Genomic DNA, 17,265 nt, shown 5'->3' on the forward strand with positions numbered 1-17,265 from the left:
GGGGTGTGGAGTGTATTTAGGGATGAAATGGGTGGGAGTGTTTTTATGCCTTTCCCTTTTTGGCTACCTCCCTTGGAAGGGGGAAAAAGCCTTGGTATATGTATGTATGTACTGCTCTAACTTGAAAATCAGATTAATTCTTAGAACATAAACTCACCAACTGGTTCAAACTCTTCCTTGTTGTTCTCTTTCTCTTCTTCAACTCCTGCAACACAACCATAGCCTCCATATGACCCAGAGTATGGATCATAATATGAACCATAGTTCTGCCATGCTGCATAATTGTTCCAGTACTGTTCATAGTACTGATTATAGTCACCACCACCCATATGATTCCTTAAAAAGAAAATTTAATGATAGAAATAAAGATCTAAAGGAGTGATAAAAATATCTACATACATTATGTAAAAGAAAACTGAATAGTCCTTACATGGTAGTGTAGTGACTCTTCTTGGGAACAGCATAGCTGACCTTCAGGGGTCGCTGACCAAGACCCTTGTAACCATTCATGTGAGTCAGGGCATCCTTATACTCATCCTCAGAGCTAAAGCGCACAAATGCAAAGCCTTTACTTTGTCCTTGTTGGTCATAAATCACTGGCAATAAGAACAAAATAGAATTATACTCAGCAACACCAATGTCAACTACAAAAAGCATTTGATAAAGTACCACACAAAAAACTAATAAGAAAATTAGAATCAACAGGTGGCATCAAAGGAGAATTATTGGAATGGATGGAAGACTTCCTGACTGGGAGAAAAATTAGGGTAGTAATTAGAGACAAATACTCGAATTGGGAAGAACTGATAAGCGGTTTCCCGCAAGGTTCGGTATTGGATCCAATCATGTTTGCCATATATATAAATGTCATGGATGAAGGAGTGGAGTGTTATATGAATTTCTTTGCAGATGATGCAAAAATACTAAAGAAAGTAAGAACAGGGGATTGTGAATCATTACAGTTAGACCTAAACAAAATCTGGAAATGGATCTGGGAAGTGAACTTCAATTTCAAGAAGTGTAGTATAATGGAGTTTGGAAAAAGTAGAAACAGAAAAGCAAAAAATTATAAAATTGGTGAAGAAGTCAAAAAAGTGAACTCGGAAAGAGGCCTTGGAGTAATAATCAGCAAAGACATGACACTGGACACACATATCAATAAAATAGTCGGAGAAATCTTCAATCAATTAAGGTCAATGAAAGTGACGTTTGACTACTTGGATGTGGAAATGATTAAAAAAATATTAGTTACACTAATAAGACCAAAACTGGAGTACGCAGCAACACTATGGACACCCTGTACTAAAAAGAATATAAAGAAATTAGAGAAAATACAATGAGCAACAACAAAGTTGGCACCAACTCTCTCCAAATTAACACACCGGTACAAAGACAGTCCATATTGGAACTACCAATTCTGGAATAATGAAGAGAAAGAGGAGATCTGCTGACTATAGAATCATGAAACATATGGAAATCCTAGATAGGGATGATTTATTAAAATGGGACAATGGAAAAACAAGAGGACACGAAAAGAAACTCAAGATAGATAACTATAGAAGAGATCTGAAAAAGAATAGTTCCCCACATAGAGTACTGGATACCCGGAATGAATTAAAGAAACGTGTGTGCAAACACTATTCATGATTTTAAGAAAAAACTTGATGCTGAAAGATACAAAGACAGGTCACCACGAGCATAGTTCTCTTCCCATATAATACAACTAGGTAAATACACACACATTACTGTTGTCTCAAGTTCCACTGACTGGCGTAGCCCCGCAGTGGCTTAAAATTCCTTATGACTTACCCTTTGCAGTTTTGATGGTATTGTATCTTGTACCAAATGTCTTGTAAAGTGCAAAATCATCAACATCAGGTGTAAGATCTCCAACCCAGAGGGAGTATTCTCTATCTTGGGTACTTCCTCGTGTACTGCTGTGATTTAGTTTAAACCGGATAGGCTGCAACATGAAAAGGAATTGTAAGAGCCAGCTAATACCAAAGGCCACATGACATTATACATGAATACACAATGAATTATGTACAATTTTACTTCAAGTGTGCAAATATTTTTGTATTTTGTTGCAGAGAAACAGTTTCTATCCTTGGGGACACTATACTTGTGAAGAGTCATGGGGGTGGTAAAGGGATTTAAGGTGGGATAGTAAAGTTGTAAGAGGTACACAGCTTCCAGGTACTTGGCAATTGTCATTGGACAGGGCTATAGATCACTCAAGAAAGAAATATTCTATTGTTTTCTAAGGACAGTAGGTGTGGGGCAGTGTAGTATGTGATCAATGTTTTTTGTGTGATGACTGCATCTATAGCTGTTTCATTATGTGGCCCAAGCCTATAATGTGCTGATACTGTCTTACAGCTGGATGGTGTTCTGTCCTGAGTGCATATGTGTCAGTGTAATTCTGGTTTATTTTAAGGACTTTTTTCAGTGGGGCTGATGTGGAGGGCAGGGGGCAAATATTGAGTTTTGTGGTCTGCCTTAAGAGCTGATTTTAGATTTGGGTCTGAACTTGTTTGTGTGAACAAGCTGTGTGCTACAGGAAGTTGTCTATGTTTGAGAAGTATGTTGCTGGTGTGATTATTTTGTTACATTTAGCTGGTTGTGTTTGTGTGATGTAATGAGATGGATAAGGGTTGGTGGCTCCAGCATAGAACTATGTACTTATCACTTTCATACAATATCCTATGGGTGGATTTTGGTTTCTGAGAGGTAATACTCTATTGAAGTAGTTTTGGTGTATAATTTAATTATTCTGGATGCTTTATTTTGTAGTTTGTTATGTATACATTGCTGCAGTGTTCAGCCTGCAAGAGGCTGTACTACTTGGTTAGAGGATGGCAAGAAGAAGCAGCTTCCCAAAGGTAGATACACCTCTAAAAAATTACCAAGAAACAACAAATGGACAATGCACACCTCCCCAAGGACCCAGCATCTGGTCTCCAGAATGGGCCAGTCATTTCTTACACTTTCACATTATTTCCAACAATTGCCCTCTCCTGAATCCCTGTTCACACAGGGTCAGTACGCTCGTGCCTGCCCTCCCACTTCTGTTCCAACTGGCCTGCAACATAGAAACCAACCCAGGCCCCTATACTTGCCCTGCTTACACTAAACACATTAGCTATGTGCACACATCAATCAAGTGCTACACATCCTACAACTTTCAATTTATTAAGATCAATGAAAGTGGCCTTTGATTACATGGAGGAAGAAATGATAAAGAAAATATTAGTTACATTGATAAGACCAAAATTGGAGTATGCTGCGACACTATGGACAACTAGTACTAAAAAGACCATAAAGAAATTAGAAAGAATTCAAAGAGCAATGACAAAAATGGCACCAATACTCTCCAAATTGACATACGAACAAAGATTGGACAAACTTGAACTACCAACCCTGGAACAAAGAAGAGAAAGAGGAGACCTACAGAATTAAGAAAGGGACGGAAATCCTTGATAGAGATGACTTACTAAAGTGGGTTAGGAGAGAAACAAGAGGACATGTAAAGAAACTTAAAAAGGATAGTTACAGATGAGATCTGAAAAAGAATAGCTTCCCACACAGATATCTGGAACAAACTGAATGAAGAAACAGTGAGTGCAAAAACTATACAAGAATTTAAGAGCAAACTGGATGCTGAAAGATACAAAACCAGGTCACTATGAGCATAGGTCTCTTCCCATAAAATACAACTTGGCAAACAAAGAACTGCTCCACCAACACAAACACAACATAAATAATGATGATATGGAGTAGACTCAGAGGTGATATTTTAAACAACTATTTTAGCTCAGTATTCATAAATGAAACACCTCAAAGTGAACTCCAAACTGAAACCTGTGCAAAGTCTAGGTTGAACTTACTATGGTAAATATAACAAAAGAAAAAATTAAAAGGTGTATAGAGAAACTCTAAGTTAATAAAACACCAGGGCCTGTTGGTTGGCATCCAAGAATCTAAAGGAAATTAAAAATGAGATTGTTGTTCCATTAGAAGTTATTTTTAAGGAATCCATCATATCCAGTGATGTCCCAAAAGAATGGAAGCTAGCTAACATTACTCCCATATTAAAAAAAAAATCACAAAAAGAAACCAAATAACTAGAGGCCTGTAAACTTGACTTCAATCATAGGAAAAATGATGGAAACTATCATCAGAGATGCTATCAAACATCATTTAGAAAGTAACTGTTTGATAAATGATAGCCAGCATGGATTCAGATGGAAATGTTCTTGCATAACTAACTCAAATTCTACAACATAGTCATCTTGAATTATGACAAAAGAAACAATATAGATTTAATATATCTAGACTTTGCAAAAGCTTTTGATACTGTCCCCCACAAAAGGCTACTTACTAAATTAGCTTCACATGGAATAAGTTGTAGCCTATTAACTTGGACTAGAAATTAGTTGAATGATTGAAAACAGAGTTGTTTTAAAAGGCAAAACTTCTAGATGGAAATCTTTTATGAGTGGAGTCCCTCAAGGCTCCTTTCTTGGGCCACTTCAATTCATAGTATATAAGATATAGACCACAGACTAAAATCTATTGTCTCCAAATTTGCTAACGATACAAAACTATGCGGATTGGCAAGTGATCACTTATATCAATTAGATATTCAAGAAGATTTAGATAAATTAGAGCAATGGTCTGAGAAGTGGGGTATTGGCTGCATGTTATTGTGGCAAAGTGGCATGCAGTTGATACTTTAGGGTCTATAGGGGGCGCCCCTACGGACCAGAGCCACACATCATTTTGTCTGTGATAGAGGTAAACTCTGTTCATAGAGAAATGATGACGCTTTTATACTACGACTGTCCCTCAGTTATGCTGTCCCCCAACCCCTTGTTACTGTCCTGTACAATTTCTCTGAATATTCATTTCCTTTTTTGCCTACCTTCCCTATGGTGGGGGACAAGAATACTGCCATCAAGTATTTCCACTTGGATCATAAGAGGCGAGAAGAAAGGGATGGGGATTGGGACTAGGCATCCTTCTCCTTGTAGCCCCACAGAGGAAATTCCTAAAAGAAAAAGTAAAGGCATAAGAGGGTCTAGGAGTTTTCGGACCAGCACCCTAAGGTTTGGGTTTTTTAATGTGCGTGGATGTGGTACAGATGAGAGTAAAAGGGAAAAGATAGGAAGTATGTCTGTGAGAAGAAAGATGGATGTGTTGGCTTTGAGTGAAACTAAGTTGAAAGGGAAGGGTGAGTGTAAATTTGGGAGTGTAAGTGGGAGGTTATCAGGAGTGAAGAGAGGGTGAGGGAGGGAAGGGGTGGCTATACTAGTAAGTGAAGAGATAGGTAAACGTGTAGTGGAGTGGAAGGAGGTTTCCTCAAGGATAATGTGGATGAAGGTGAAACTGGGGAAGGAGATGTGGGTTTTTGTAAGTGCATATGGGCCTGGCAGTGAGAAGAGTGTACAAGAAAGGGAGGCTTTTTGGGTAGATTTAAATGAGTGCATAGAGGATTTAGAGAGAAATGTCAATGTAATAGTACTGGGAGACCTTAATGCCAGGGTAGGAAATGATCCAACTGATGGAGTGGTTGGGAAATGTGGAGTTCCAGGAAAGAATGGTAGTGGAGAGTTGATGGTGGAAATGTGTCTAGAAAGAGTTGATGATAGCAAATACAGTGTTTCGGAAGAAAGTCAAGCATAAGTACACATGGGATAGGGTGGTGGAGGGAAGGGTGGTAGATAGAGTGTTAATGGATTATGTAGTGGTAAATAGAATTATGATAGGAAGAGTTAAGGATATACATGTGCGAAGGGGAGAGGTTGGGGGAATATTAGATCTTTTTTTGGTGGAAGGTAAGTTGAGAGTGGAGGATAGATGGAGAAAGAGGAAAGGGACACAAGGTAGGGAGGTGCTTAGAGTGAACTCTTTAAATGAAAAGGAAAAGGGGATGGAGTACAAGAAGAAGCTGAAGGAGTGGGAGGGAGTGAAGGATAGAGTAGAGCTAGGAGTGGAAGAGAAATGGGGATGGTTCTAGGAGGGAGTCACAAAGTGTGCAAAGATGGTGTGTGGATCAAGAAGGACAGGAGGAAATAGAAGAAAGGGTAGTGAATGGTGGGATGAGGAAACAAAGAAGGTTGTAGAAGAGAAGAAGCGAGCTTTCACAGATTGGTTACAAAATAGGACGAGGGAGTCATATGAGAGGTACAAAGAAAAGAAAAGAGAAGTAAAGCAAAAGGTAAAGGAGGCAAAGAGGAGAGCAGATGTGAAATGGGGTAGGAGTATGACAGAAAATTTTGAAAGTAATAAAAAGATGTTTTGGAAAGAAGAGGAGGCAAATCAAGTAGAGAAGAAAAGGTAAAAGGTGCAGATGGAGAGATAATAATGGAAGAGAAGGCAGTATGGGGAAGATGGGCAGAATATTTTAGGGAGTTGCTAAATGTGAAGGAGGATAGGGAGGGAAAGATAGCTGCAGTGGGAAATGCTAAGAAAATTACTGTGATGAGTGAGGAAAATGGAGGAGAAATAAGGAAGGATGAAGTGAAGGCAGTTGTTAAGATGATGAGAGCAGGTAAGGCACCTGGTCTGGATGGATGCCATGCAGAATGTCTAAAAAAAGGAGGTACAGTGATGGTGGACTGGCTGGTGAGGTTATTTAATGTTTGCTGGAGAGAGGGTAGAGTGCCGGAGGACTGAAGGAGTGCCTGTATAGTTCCTCTTTACAAGGGAAAAGGGGACAAGTGCGAATGTAGTAGTTTCAGAGGGATTAGCTTGTTAAGTGTAGTTGGGAAGGCTTATGGGAGGATCTTGATTGAGAGGATTAGGGGAGGAACAGAGGGAGTAATTGGTGAGGAACAGTGTGGATTTAGGTCAGGTAGAGGTTGTGTAGATCAGATTTTTTGTTAAGACATATGTGAGAAAGCTATAGGAAAGGGGAAGGATGTTTTTTGGGCTTTTATGGATCTGGAAAAGGCTTATGATAGGGTAGACAGAAAGGCACTGTGGGAGGTTTTGCGGATTTACGGGATAGGAGGAAAGCTTCTAGGAGCTGTCAAGAGTTTTTATGAGAGTAGTAGAGCTTGTGTCAGGATTAGAAATGGAGAGAGTGAGTGGTTTGAGGTAAAGGTGGGACTTCATCAAGGATACGTTATGTCACCCTGGCTGTTCAACTTGTACATGGATGGGGTAGTGCGAGAGGTAAATGCAAGGGTAGTGGGTCAGGGATTGGAGATGGTTAAAGAAAATGGAGAAAAGTGGGAGGTGAGCCAGCTGTTGTTTGCGGACAACACTGCACTTGTGGCAGGATCGGAGGAGGGATTGAGGAAGTTGGTGACAGAGTTTGGGAGAGTATGTGATAGAAGAAAGCTAAAGATAAATGTGGGTAAAAGTAAGGTGATGAGATGTACAAAGGGTAAAAGTGGAGGTAGACTGGAAGTGAGCATTAAGGGAGAGTGACTGGAGGAAGTGGATAGTTTTAGATACTTGGGTACAAATGTGGCAGAAAAAGGTGGAGTGAAGGAGGAGGTAGAATGTAGATTGAGAGAAGCAAGTAAATGCCTTGGTGGATTAAAAAGTGTAATGAGGAATAGACATTTGGGAATGGATGCTAAGAGGAGACTGTATGAAGGAGTGATTGTGCCAACAGCACTGTATGGGACAGAAACATGGAACATAAGAGAGGAAGAGAGAAGGAGTTTGAATGTGTTTGAGATGAGGTGTCTGAGAAGTATGATGGGGGTTACTAGGCTAGATAGAGTGAGAAATGAGGAGGTGAGGAGAAGAACAGGGGTGGAAAAGGAGTTGGGAGATAGGATTGATGAAAGAGTATTAGGATGGTTTGGACACATGGAAAGAATGAGTGAAGAAAGACTAGTAAAAGAGGTATGGAAGGCAGATGTGGAGGGAGTGAACATGAGGGGACGTCCTAGGATGAGGTGGATGCATGGGGTGAAGGGGGCTTTGGAGAAGAGGGAAATGTCTGTTGAGGAAGGACGAGAGAGGACAGAAGACAGGGGTGAATGGAGAATGGTTGTATATGGATGATGCTGTGATGCATGAGGTGGAATGGGTGGGGGATGGGGGGTGAGGTAGTATGTGTGAGCAAAATTTGATGCAGCCTGAAGGGATTTCTCCCCGTCTTCTCCTTCTATGCTTGTGGTGATGGAGAGGGGGGGTCGCTGATTTAATGAAGCGGCCTTGCTGTGGATGTGCTGTGTCTTGCAACGCTGCTTCTGACCCAGGGCAGTTGACAAGGTGCAGGGATGACCAGTCATCCAGGAGGTGCTAAGATAAGAGGGAGGGTGGAGGAGTGTGGAGTGTATTCAGGGATGGAATGGGTGGGAATGATTTTATGCCTTTTCCTTTTTGGCTACCTCCCTTGTAAGGGGGAAAAAGCCTTGGTATGTATGATTATAAGTTATTTGGAAATTCATTAACAAAAGTGGATAGTGACAAGGATCTTTGCATAATTATCAGTAACGATCTCAAATCATCTATGCAGTGTATTTCAGCCTCTGAAAAAACAAATAAGATTCTAGGACTGATTGTGTGGTCTTTTGATTTCAAAAGTCCATCACTCATTAACATGCTATATAAATCATTAGTTCATCCACATATGGAATATGCTGTTTCCATATGGTCACCAAATCTCATTAAAGACATTGACAGATTGGAAAAAGTACAATGGCAAGCCACAAAACTGATTCCAAATATCAAAAATAAATCATACAAAAATTGACTAAAACATATGAATCTGTTTTCACTAAAAAAACTTACACTTCAAGGTGACTTGATACAGGCCTTTAAGATTCTAAAGGGAATTGACATCAAAAGTGACAAAATTTGTTCATCATTATCATGATTTTTTCACAGCCAACCTAGATATAGACCAAAAAGTCTCCTGTCGGCATGGTCCACCTTTGTATCATGAACAGATTTGGCAACAGTATATTCGAGAATGTTTTTGTCTTCTACATTCCCTTTTTATTTTATTTTTGTTATCTATTTATTATTATTACCGTATTTTTCGGACTATAGCCCACACCGTTATATGACCCGCACCCCCTTACACCTTAGTGCAAATCCACACAAGACCCGCACCGCTGTGTGACCCGCAGTCATATGGCGTGCGCGGCAGTGTAGATCCGACCCATCCATGGGTGGCCACAGGCACAGCTCTCGGGGGTTGTTGTTACGGCCGTCCGTTGACGTGGTGATCAAAGAAATTTCAAAGCTGAGGCTTTCTAAATTTTCTGTCTCATCAATGCTTATGTGATTTATAAAAAAAATTATATGTTTTCCGATATTAGCAGGTTTCTTGGTGATATCTTTCTTTTCTGTATTCATCACAATTTGGTTTCTGAAGCTGCCACTAGATGTAGTGGTAGCTTCGATGAAAGAGGGGTGATCCCGAAAATGTGCAACTGATCTTACGATGCCTTTGGGATGGGTCGAAGACGCGGCATTGCGATTCATGATCATGATACTAGTATTCCTCCAGTCCTATTTATTTCTGATTGTGAAGATGAAGAATAACCAACAAATTAATTTCAATATATTTTATTGCACTTATATATATATATATATATATATAATATATATATATATATATTACAAAGAACCTTAAAGGTCAGATATCGCTAAAAATCATCATATTGCTCGAAAAAGTACTTTTTAAAAGCATACAAATAAAGTTTTTACCTATTACAGAAGAATTTATTCAGAAAATTCATCTTTAATTGCGCCTCGCATACCAATTTTCCAAAGTCTAGTTATTCAGAATAACAATATTGTTTGTTTGGCAACTGTGACGTCACGAACGCGGAATTCCCCGAACCTTTCCCGAAGCGCACGGGCGGAATGTTTCGAATAGCAGACGACGCAGTGAAATGAAGACAAAACTGTTTTTTGCCAAATTTGATAAGATGTAGATGGTGGAATTATATAGAATACTGTCAGTATGTTTTTTTTTTATGTACATTAAACTGTAAATACAAAAAGTTATTGAAGTCTTGATATCTGACCTTTAAAGGTCAGAAATCAAGACTTCAATAACTTTTTGTATTTACAGTTTAATTTACATAGAAAAACATACTGACAGTATTCTATATAATTCCACCATCTACATCTTATCAAATTTGGCAAAAATCAGTTTTGTCTTCATTTCATTGCGTCGTCTGCTATTCGAAACATTCCGCCCGTGCGCTTCGGGAAAGGTTCGGGGAATTCCGCGTTCGTGACGTCACAGTTGCCAAACAAACAATATTGTTATTCTGAATATCTAGACTTCGGAAAAGTGGTATGCGAGGCGCAATTAAAAGTTAATTTTCTGAATAAATTTTTCTGTAATAGGTAAAAACTTTATTTGTATGCTTTTAAAAAGTACTTTTTCGATGATTTTTAGTGAATGGTATATCTGTTGATATCTGACCTTTAATAAATTTGTGTAAATAATGCCATAAAACCCTGTTTGATTGTTTACCAGTAATTAATCAATTGGTTTATAAATGCCATACAAACACTGGTAATTAATTTTTAAACCAAACAATTTCCAATGGTTAGTTTTCAATAGAATAGAACAATAATAGAGCACATTACTGAACTGTTATGAACAGAGTCAATGGAGCACATCGTTATTACAAAAAAAATAGTGATCACAGACGACAGTCAATGTTTATGAAGGCGTATCATCGCTCACGAAGCCATCGAATTCCTCATCCTCTGTATCGTCATGGAAGAGGTTGTGGTATAAATCGGCCAATTCTAATGCAGTGACCTCATCCGTTTCCATTTCGATTTCGGATTCGTCCGATTCCTTTTCCGAGTCGTAGCATGCATCGAACATTGCAGAATGGCACGTTTCTGATTTACGGAAACCGTTCTGAATAGTCGATTCTTTAATTTTCTTCCATGCTTGAACAACCCACATGTAATGCACAAATTTAGCATTAAGGAATCAGGTACAGTTTGTAATTTGTAATTGCGAAAATGGCCGCCCGCTTGTTTTTGTTTGATCGCGACACAAGAGCATGTAAAGCGGGTAAGACAAATCCTACCTTCTCTTTGTCGTTTGTCTCGATCGTACGCGCTGTATTATGACTTTAATCAACTTTCATACGACGAATCCGGTCGGTCCCCCCCGCAAATCCCCGATCCAAGAGGGCACCCAGCTAAACTAATCGTTCATTTTTTTTTTTTCACTGCGTAAGAGGGCAATTTCTAACCAGAATCCACAGATGACCCGCACCTTTATATCACCCGCACCCCCGAAATTTGGCCCTTTTCTGAGGCAAAAAGCCGCGGGTCATACACCGAAAAATACGGTATTATCATTATTTTTTTTAATCTTCAATAAGTCCTCCTTTACCCCTCCCATGGTTACAGCTAGAGAAATATGTAAAAAAAAAATTGGCTGGATCACGTGCGTGACTCCCAGGCTGGGAGGCAACCTGCTCCTACCTCAAGCTTTGATAACGCACTGAGGGACGCTGATGTGCACCACTGGCTATGTAAGTGTAGGAAGGGTTGCTAGATATCTCCATAAACATAATATGGTAATAAAGTTGTTATTGTGCAGGATGTGTAGGCTATATTTCTCATGTGACCGATAAGGTAAAATCCAGTTCTTGAAATAAGTATAGTTGGCACAATGGAGAAAGAAAAAGTTGAAAGAATATTAAACAAACCAACAAAGAGAGGCCTGGATATAAGGTGGAATCACCAGGAAGTGTCATCCCTAAAAAAACATGTTTGACTGACACTCCCAGGATAAACCAAAGGTGGGAGAACAACAGTTTTTCAGGTTTTCAAAGAAATCCAGGAGAAATAGGTAAAAGCTTAGATATAGAGAAGTTATAGTAATGCATTAAGAAATCATAGATTTAAAATTAGACTACCGAGCTGTACTTAGGGAATTGATTACTTTGTGTAAGAGTAATGACCAAACGATTAGAGAATTAAGTGACCTAAAGAACAAAATGGATATGCTCAAGAGAGAAAACGAAAGAATGAAAATGAGGACAAAAATAAAAATGAAGAACTGAAAAAGGTCAAAGAGCAATTAATCGTATTACTTGTCAAATAAGAGTGATAGATGTCATTAGTAAGTCAAGAAAAATGTGTTGTCTGCTACATCATTTTGAGTATTTCGCTGTTTGTCACATTTTTTAAGGTAGTTACTATTTAGAAGAGAAAAAAAAAGAAAAAAAAAAAAAAAAATGAACAGACACAAAAATGTAATAAAAAAGAATAGTGGGCGAGTTGCTAGTCTTGTCCGAAACATTTTTAAAACTGTGCCAAAACTAAGTGGGGCAACTGTACATTGTAAAATAAAACATCAAAACATGAAACCACAGAAAATGGAAGTGCCCTGACACCATAGAAAACCTTAAGTGAGGGATATACTGATTTATTTGATATTCTAACATAGAAAAATTATTGTAATATGGTTCTTTTCCTTGCCGAGTTATCTTAGCCCCTTCCATATGGTGCCGCATACGTAGGTGGCATGAGGAGCGAGTGGATATGCGAGGCTGCCATATCGGCGTCTTGATTATATTTATTGTAGTTGCCCCTGCGTAATGACATACTCTCTAAACTGTCTTCATCACATTTTCTATGATTATTAAAATTCACGGGTGAAAGAGAGAACGATCGATATAAGCGGTGACTATATTTTATGATGCGAGTATTATTACGAGACACCGTACGTCTGGCAGCTAATGCTGGCCGCGAGATTTTGGCCCGTACTGAAGAGGTTTAAAAAAAAAAAAAAAAAAAAAAAAAAAAAAAATATTATTTGCATCTCAAGGACTTATGTATGAGTGTAGGTTAAAGTTAAGGGATAGCGAGCAAAAAGTCAGGTAGAAAGTAAGCTCTGAGCCTTGATGTGTGGCTGGGAGTACAACAGTTTCCCCCCATTACTACCGTATATTTCCGTGTATAAGACGAGGTACAAAATTAGAGCAAATTTTTTATGAATTTATCTCAAAAGCATCAGTGTATCAAACCGACCGTACAAAAAGAATTGTTTTGTTTACGTTTATCAGCTGTTTTTTTCCGCTTTTTCTCTTTTCTTTCTCATTACTTAACTGTATCCTTATACCAGATAAATTACTTACTGTATCCTTATAAATTCAAAATAAATTAAATAATCAAAGCAAATCATGTATCATGATTTTCTGAGAACACACGTCAGCTAACTAACAAAAATGATTTGTGTAGTGCATCACTTGATGTTCTCTGCGAATTTGTTATTAAAGCTTGGGAAAGTGTTAAGGTCGAAAGTATCGTAAAATCTTTTAAAAAATGTGGAATCTCTAATGCCATGGATGACACGGAAGATGATTTATTGTATGAAAGTGATGACGAAGCCGAAGTCGACTCACCGGAACCGGGCTGGGATCCATACGATGACGGCATATTTGAGGAATCTTGTGATATGTTCGAACAACTTTTTGAAACAGAGTGATGATTGTGATGAGTTTGAGGGGTTTTATATAAATAAATAAATAAATAAAGTTTTATAATGTTTTAAGCTTTAAATGTAATGTAATGTAATTTTATTGAAAATAAAGGTTTTAGAAATACGTTTGATGTGTAATATTGACAATGATTAGAAATTAAGTTTTATAATTTTTAATTTTTCTATGTTTTAAATGCAACTACTGTAATATTTTTTATTGATAAATGTTTTATGTACTGTAATCCAAAATTGTTATTTTCAGTCTTAAAAATTACTGAAAAGTTAGGGAAAGAAAAAGGTTGCTCTGAACGCAACCAGTGCTCAATGTTTACATTTTTTTCAGAGTAGTTAAAAGTACCGTAATTTCATTAATATAGAATTATTCCTCGAATTTAACAATTGCCATTTACAATAAAGATATGCCAATAATACATAAGGTAAATATGGTTTAATTACCTTTATTACCAGTTCTTATCATAATGTGAATCATTTCCAGTGTATCGGTGGTTATCGGCAGGCTAGCCTACCAAGTCATCTCACGTAGAATTCAAGGTCTGATTTTTATAATGGTAGTATAAGACGACCCCCAATTTTAAGGGGTGAATTTTTGGATTTTAGGGTCGTCTTATACGTGGAAATATACGGTATGTTAACCCCTTTTCCACTGTCCAAGTGGCGGATCTGTGTTTAGGCAACATCCAGGGTCATAATGGGAAATTGGAGTGTTTATTCTTTGAAGAGTGTGCTAAGATAAAAGGTAAACTTTGTAAGGTAGCCAGCCAATAGCCATACTGGCCCATATACAGTATCTACACTTGTTGCAGGCTTACAGCATCTGACAGTGACTAAAATGGTCAATTACTTGTTTATTTTTATACTCTGTCTAATGCCTCTTTGAATAAGATAGATGCACATATGTGGAGGGATGAATAACATACTTGCACCTGTTTTTATATACTAAATATTTAATATCTGAACAAATTTGGATGAGATTAAAAAAAAAAAAAAAAAAAAAAAAAATATATATATATATAAAAAAAAAAGCGATAAAAAAATTCATTTATAGGAGGGACTAGTGGAGGAGGGTCAACTTGGGATGGGATGGATGGGTGAGGTGGTGGGCATTGGGAGGGAGGTGGGTGTCTTGTTGGGGAGCGACAGGAGGGGATGGAGGATGGGGTGAGTGGAGAGTGGTTGTGTGTGGAGAGTGGCTGTGTGTGGATGGTGGTGTGGTGTGTAAGATGAAAGGAAGTGGGCTAAGCTCAGTATAGAAATCAAATCACAACACATCAACTGAAACAAAACTTACAGGCTGACTGTTAGGTATGACTTTTCCATTCAGCTTGTGCATTGCAGTTAGAGCTGCTTGGTCAGATGTGAAATTGACAAAGCAGTAACCAGCTGGGTGCCCAGTGTAGCGATTCTTCATGACCTAGAGATAAAGAGAGGAACTATAATAAGGAAACTATATCTATTTCCACATTTCATAAGTCAAAATTTAACATGTATTATGTATATACACCATATATACTCGTATATACATTTTTTCAACTTTTGTCCATTCCTCTCAGAGAAGGGTTGTTGAAGACTATACTGTTGATAAACCATGGGGGAAGTCCTTAAGTGCAATGCATGTGACCATAGCCGAGCCAGAGTATACATGTATACAGATTCAACTTTATCCTGTACACACACTTACTGGCATATCATATTCATAGAATTTAGGAAGTATCTGAAAACTAGATACATGTCAGGAGGTTATGCTAAGAAACAGACAAAATTACGAAGGAAGCACAAAAATCATCTATATCATTAGTAACCACAACAATTTACTTTCTCCACAACTAATGGCTATAAAAATCAACATTCTCTAGCAGTAGTAGTTAAAAAACACTCACTGTCTCAAGTAGTACAAATTAATAATTTTCCTACATGGTGATGGTTACAAATATCAGTTTTCTACCTCAAAAAAGGTCTATAGCTTACCATTAACTTTTAAAACAAGCCTGTTTCCAGAATGATACAACAAATTTTCATTTTATACATTTCTGAATTATGAAGTTTAGGAATAATGCATCCTGCCAATGGTTTGAATCCTGTGGCTACGCTTAAAATAATACATGTGCTGCAGCATAAAAACTGGAATGTTCTGTGATGTTAGTGCTCAATTTTCATCCCTTCCATGTCATGTTTAATGTTTTACAGACTCATTTTTGCACCAATTCTGCTGAGGTACCTCTTATATTGCAATTCCATGCACACTGTAATGACTGTATGGTGAACACAGTCAGCAAGTAGTGTATGCCATGGCATTGCAAGAGTTGCTGAAATTCATTTTCTTTGGTACAAAAATAGATGTGTTTGGACAGTACAAGTGTGACAAGTCTACTGCTTAAGTAAAACCAAATTTAAATTCAAGTGCAAGCACTCTCAGTTTGTGAAACTACTGTTACAATTAAACGGATATCATTATGATTTAGTGATAATATCATGTTGGAGAAATTATGCTTTCTGGGGTTGATTTATGGTTAGGACAGGTTAAGTTTGGGGGTTGGAGGAATGCATTTATGTTTAATTTTTGATGGAAAAAAGTGTGGTATTAAATTTTAACATATGTAGGTTAAGGTACTTAGATTGTATCCCTTATGTGAATTACAACTTACTGTAGTTATACATATACATATACCAAGGCTTTTCCTCCCTTACAAGGGAGGTAGCCAAAAAGGAAAAGGCATAAAATCATTCCCACCCATTCCATCCCTGAATACACTCCACACGCCTCCACCCTCCCTCCCATCTTAGCACCTCCTGGATGACAGGTCATCCCTGCACCTTGTCCACTGCCCTGGGTCAGAAGCAGTGTTGCAAGACACAGCACATCCACAGCAAGGCCACTTCATTAAATTGGCGACCCCCCGCTCTCCGTCCCCCCATTGCATAAAAGGAGATGGGGAGAAATCCCTTTGGGCTGCGTTAAATTTTGCTCACACATACTACCTCACCCCCCCATCCCCCCGCACATTCCACCTCATGCAATCACAACATCATCCATATACAACCATTCTCCATTCACCCCTCTCTTCTGTCCTCTCCCATCCTTCCTCAACAGACATTCCCCTCTTCCCCAAAGCCCCCTTCACCCCATCCATCCACCTCATCCTAGGACGTCCCCTCATATTCACTCCCTCCACATCTGCCTTCCATACCTCTTTTACTAGTCTTTCTTCACTCATTCTTTCCAGGTGTCCAAACCATCCTAATATTCTTTCATCAACCCTATCTCCCAGCTCCTTTTCCACCCCTGTTCTCCTCCTCACCTCATTTCTCACTCTATCTAGCCTAGTAACCCCCATCATACTTCTCAGACACCTCATCTCAAACACATTCAAACTCCTTCTCTCTTCTTCTCTTATGTTCCATGTTTCTGCCCCATACAGTGCTGTTGGCACAATCACTCCTTCATACAGTCTCCTCTTAGCATCCATTCCCAAATGTCTATTCCTCATTACACTCTTTAAACCACCAAGGCATTTACTCGCTTCTCTCAATCTACATTCTACCTCCACCTTTTCCTGCCACATTTGCACCCAAGTATCTAAAACTATCCACTTCTTCCAGTCGCTCTCCCTTAATGCTCACTTCCAGTCTACCTCCACTTTCACCCTTTGTACATCTCATCACCTTACTTTTACCCACATTTATCTTTAGCTTTCTTCTATCACATACTCTCCCAAACTCTGCCACCAACTTCCTCAATCCCTCCTCCGATCCTGCCACAAGCGCAGTGTCGTCCGCAAACAACAGCTGGCTCACCTCCCACT

General features: G+C 38.6%; 1 protein-coding gene across 1 annotated transcript in view; it reads right to left on the reverse strand.

Annotated features, from left to right (window-relative positions):
* LOC143023166 (tRNA selenocysteine 1-associated protein 1-like) overlaps positions 1-17,265 on the reverse strand; it is a 55,413-nt gene that overhangs the window by 14,278 nt on the left and 23,870 nt on the right. The window contains exons 3-6 of the mRNA XM_076181684.1: positions 14,754-14,876; positions 1,810-1,963; positions 431-596; positions 158-336 (exon numbers count right to left, since the gene is read on the reverse strand). Coding sequence (XP_076037799.1) covers positions 158-336; positions 431-596; positions 1,810-1,963; positions 14,754-14,876 — 622 coding nt within the window. The remainder of the gene's footprint in view (positions 1-157; positions 337-430; positions 597-1,809; positions 1,964-14,753; positions 14,877-17,265) is intronic.

The sequence above is a fragment of the Oratosquilla oratoria genome, unplaced genomic scaffold (genome assembly GCF_046742065.1).
Source record: "Oratosquilla oratoria isolate Oo_2021 unplaced genomic scaffold, ASM4674206v1 SCAFFOLD45, whole genome shotgun sequence".
NCBI classification, from domain to species: Eukaryota; Metazoa; Arthropoda; class Malacostraca; order Stomatopoda; family Squillidae; genus Oratosquilla; species Oratosquilla oratoria.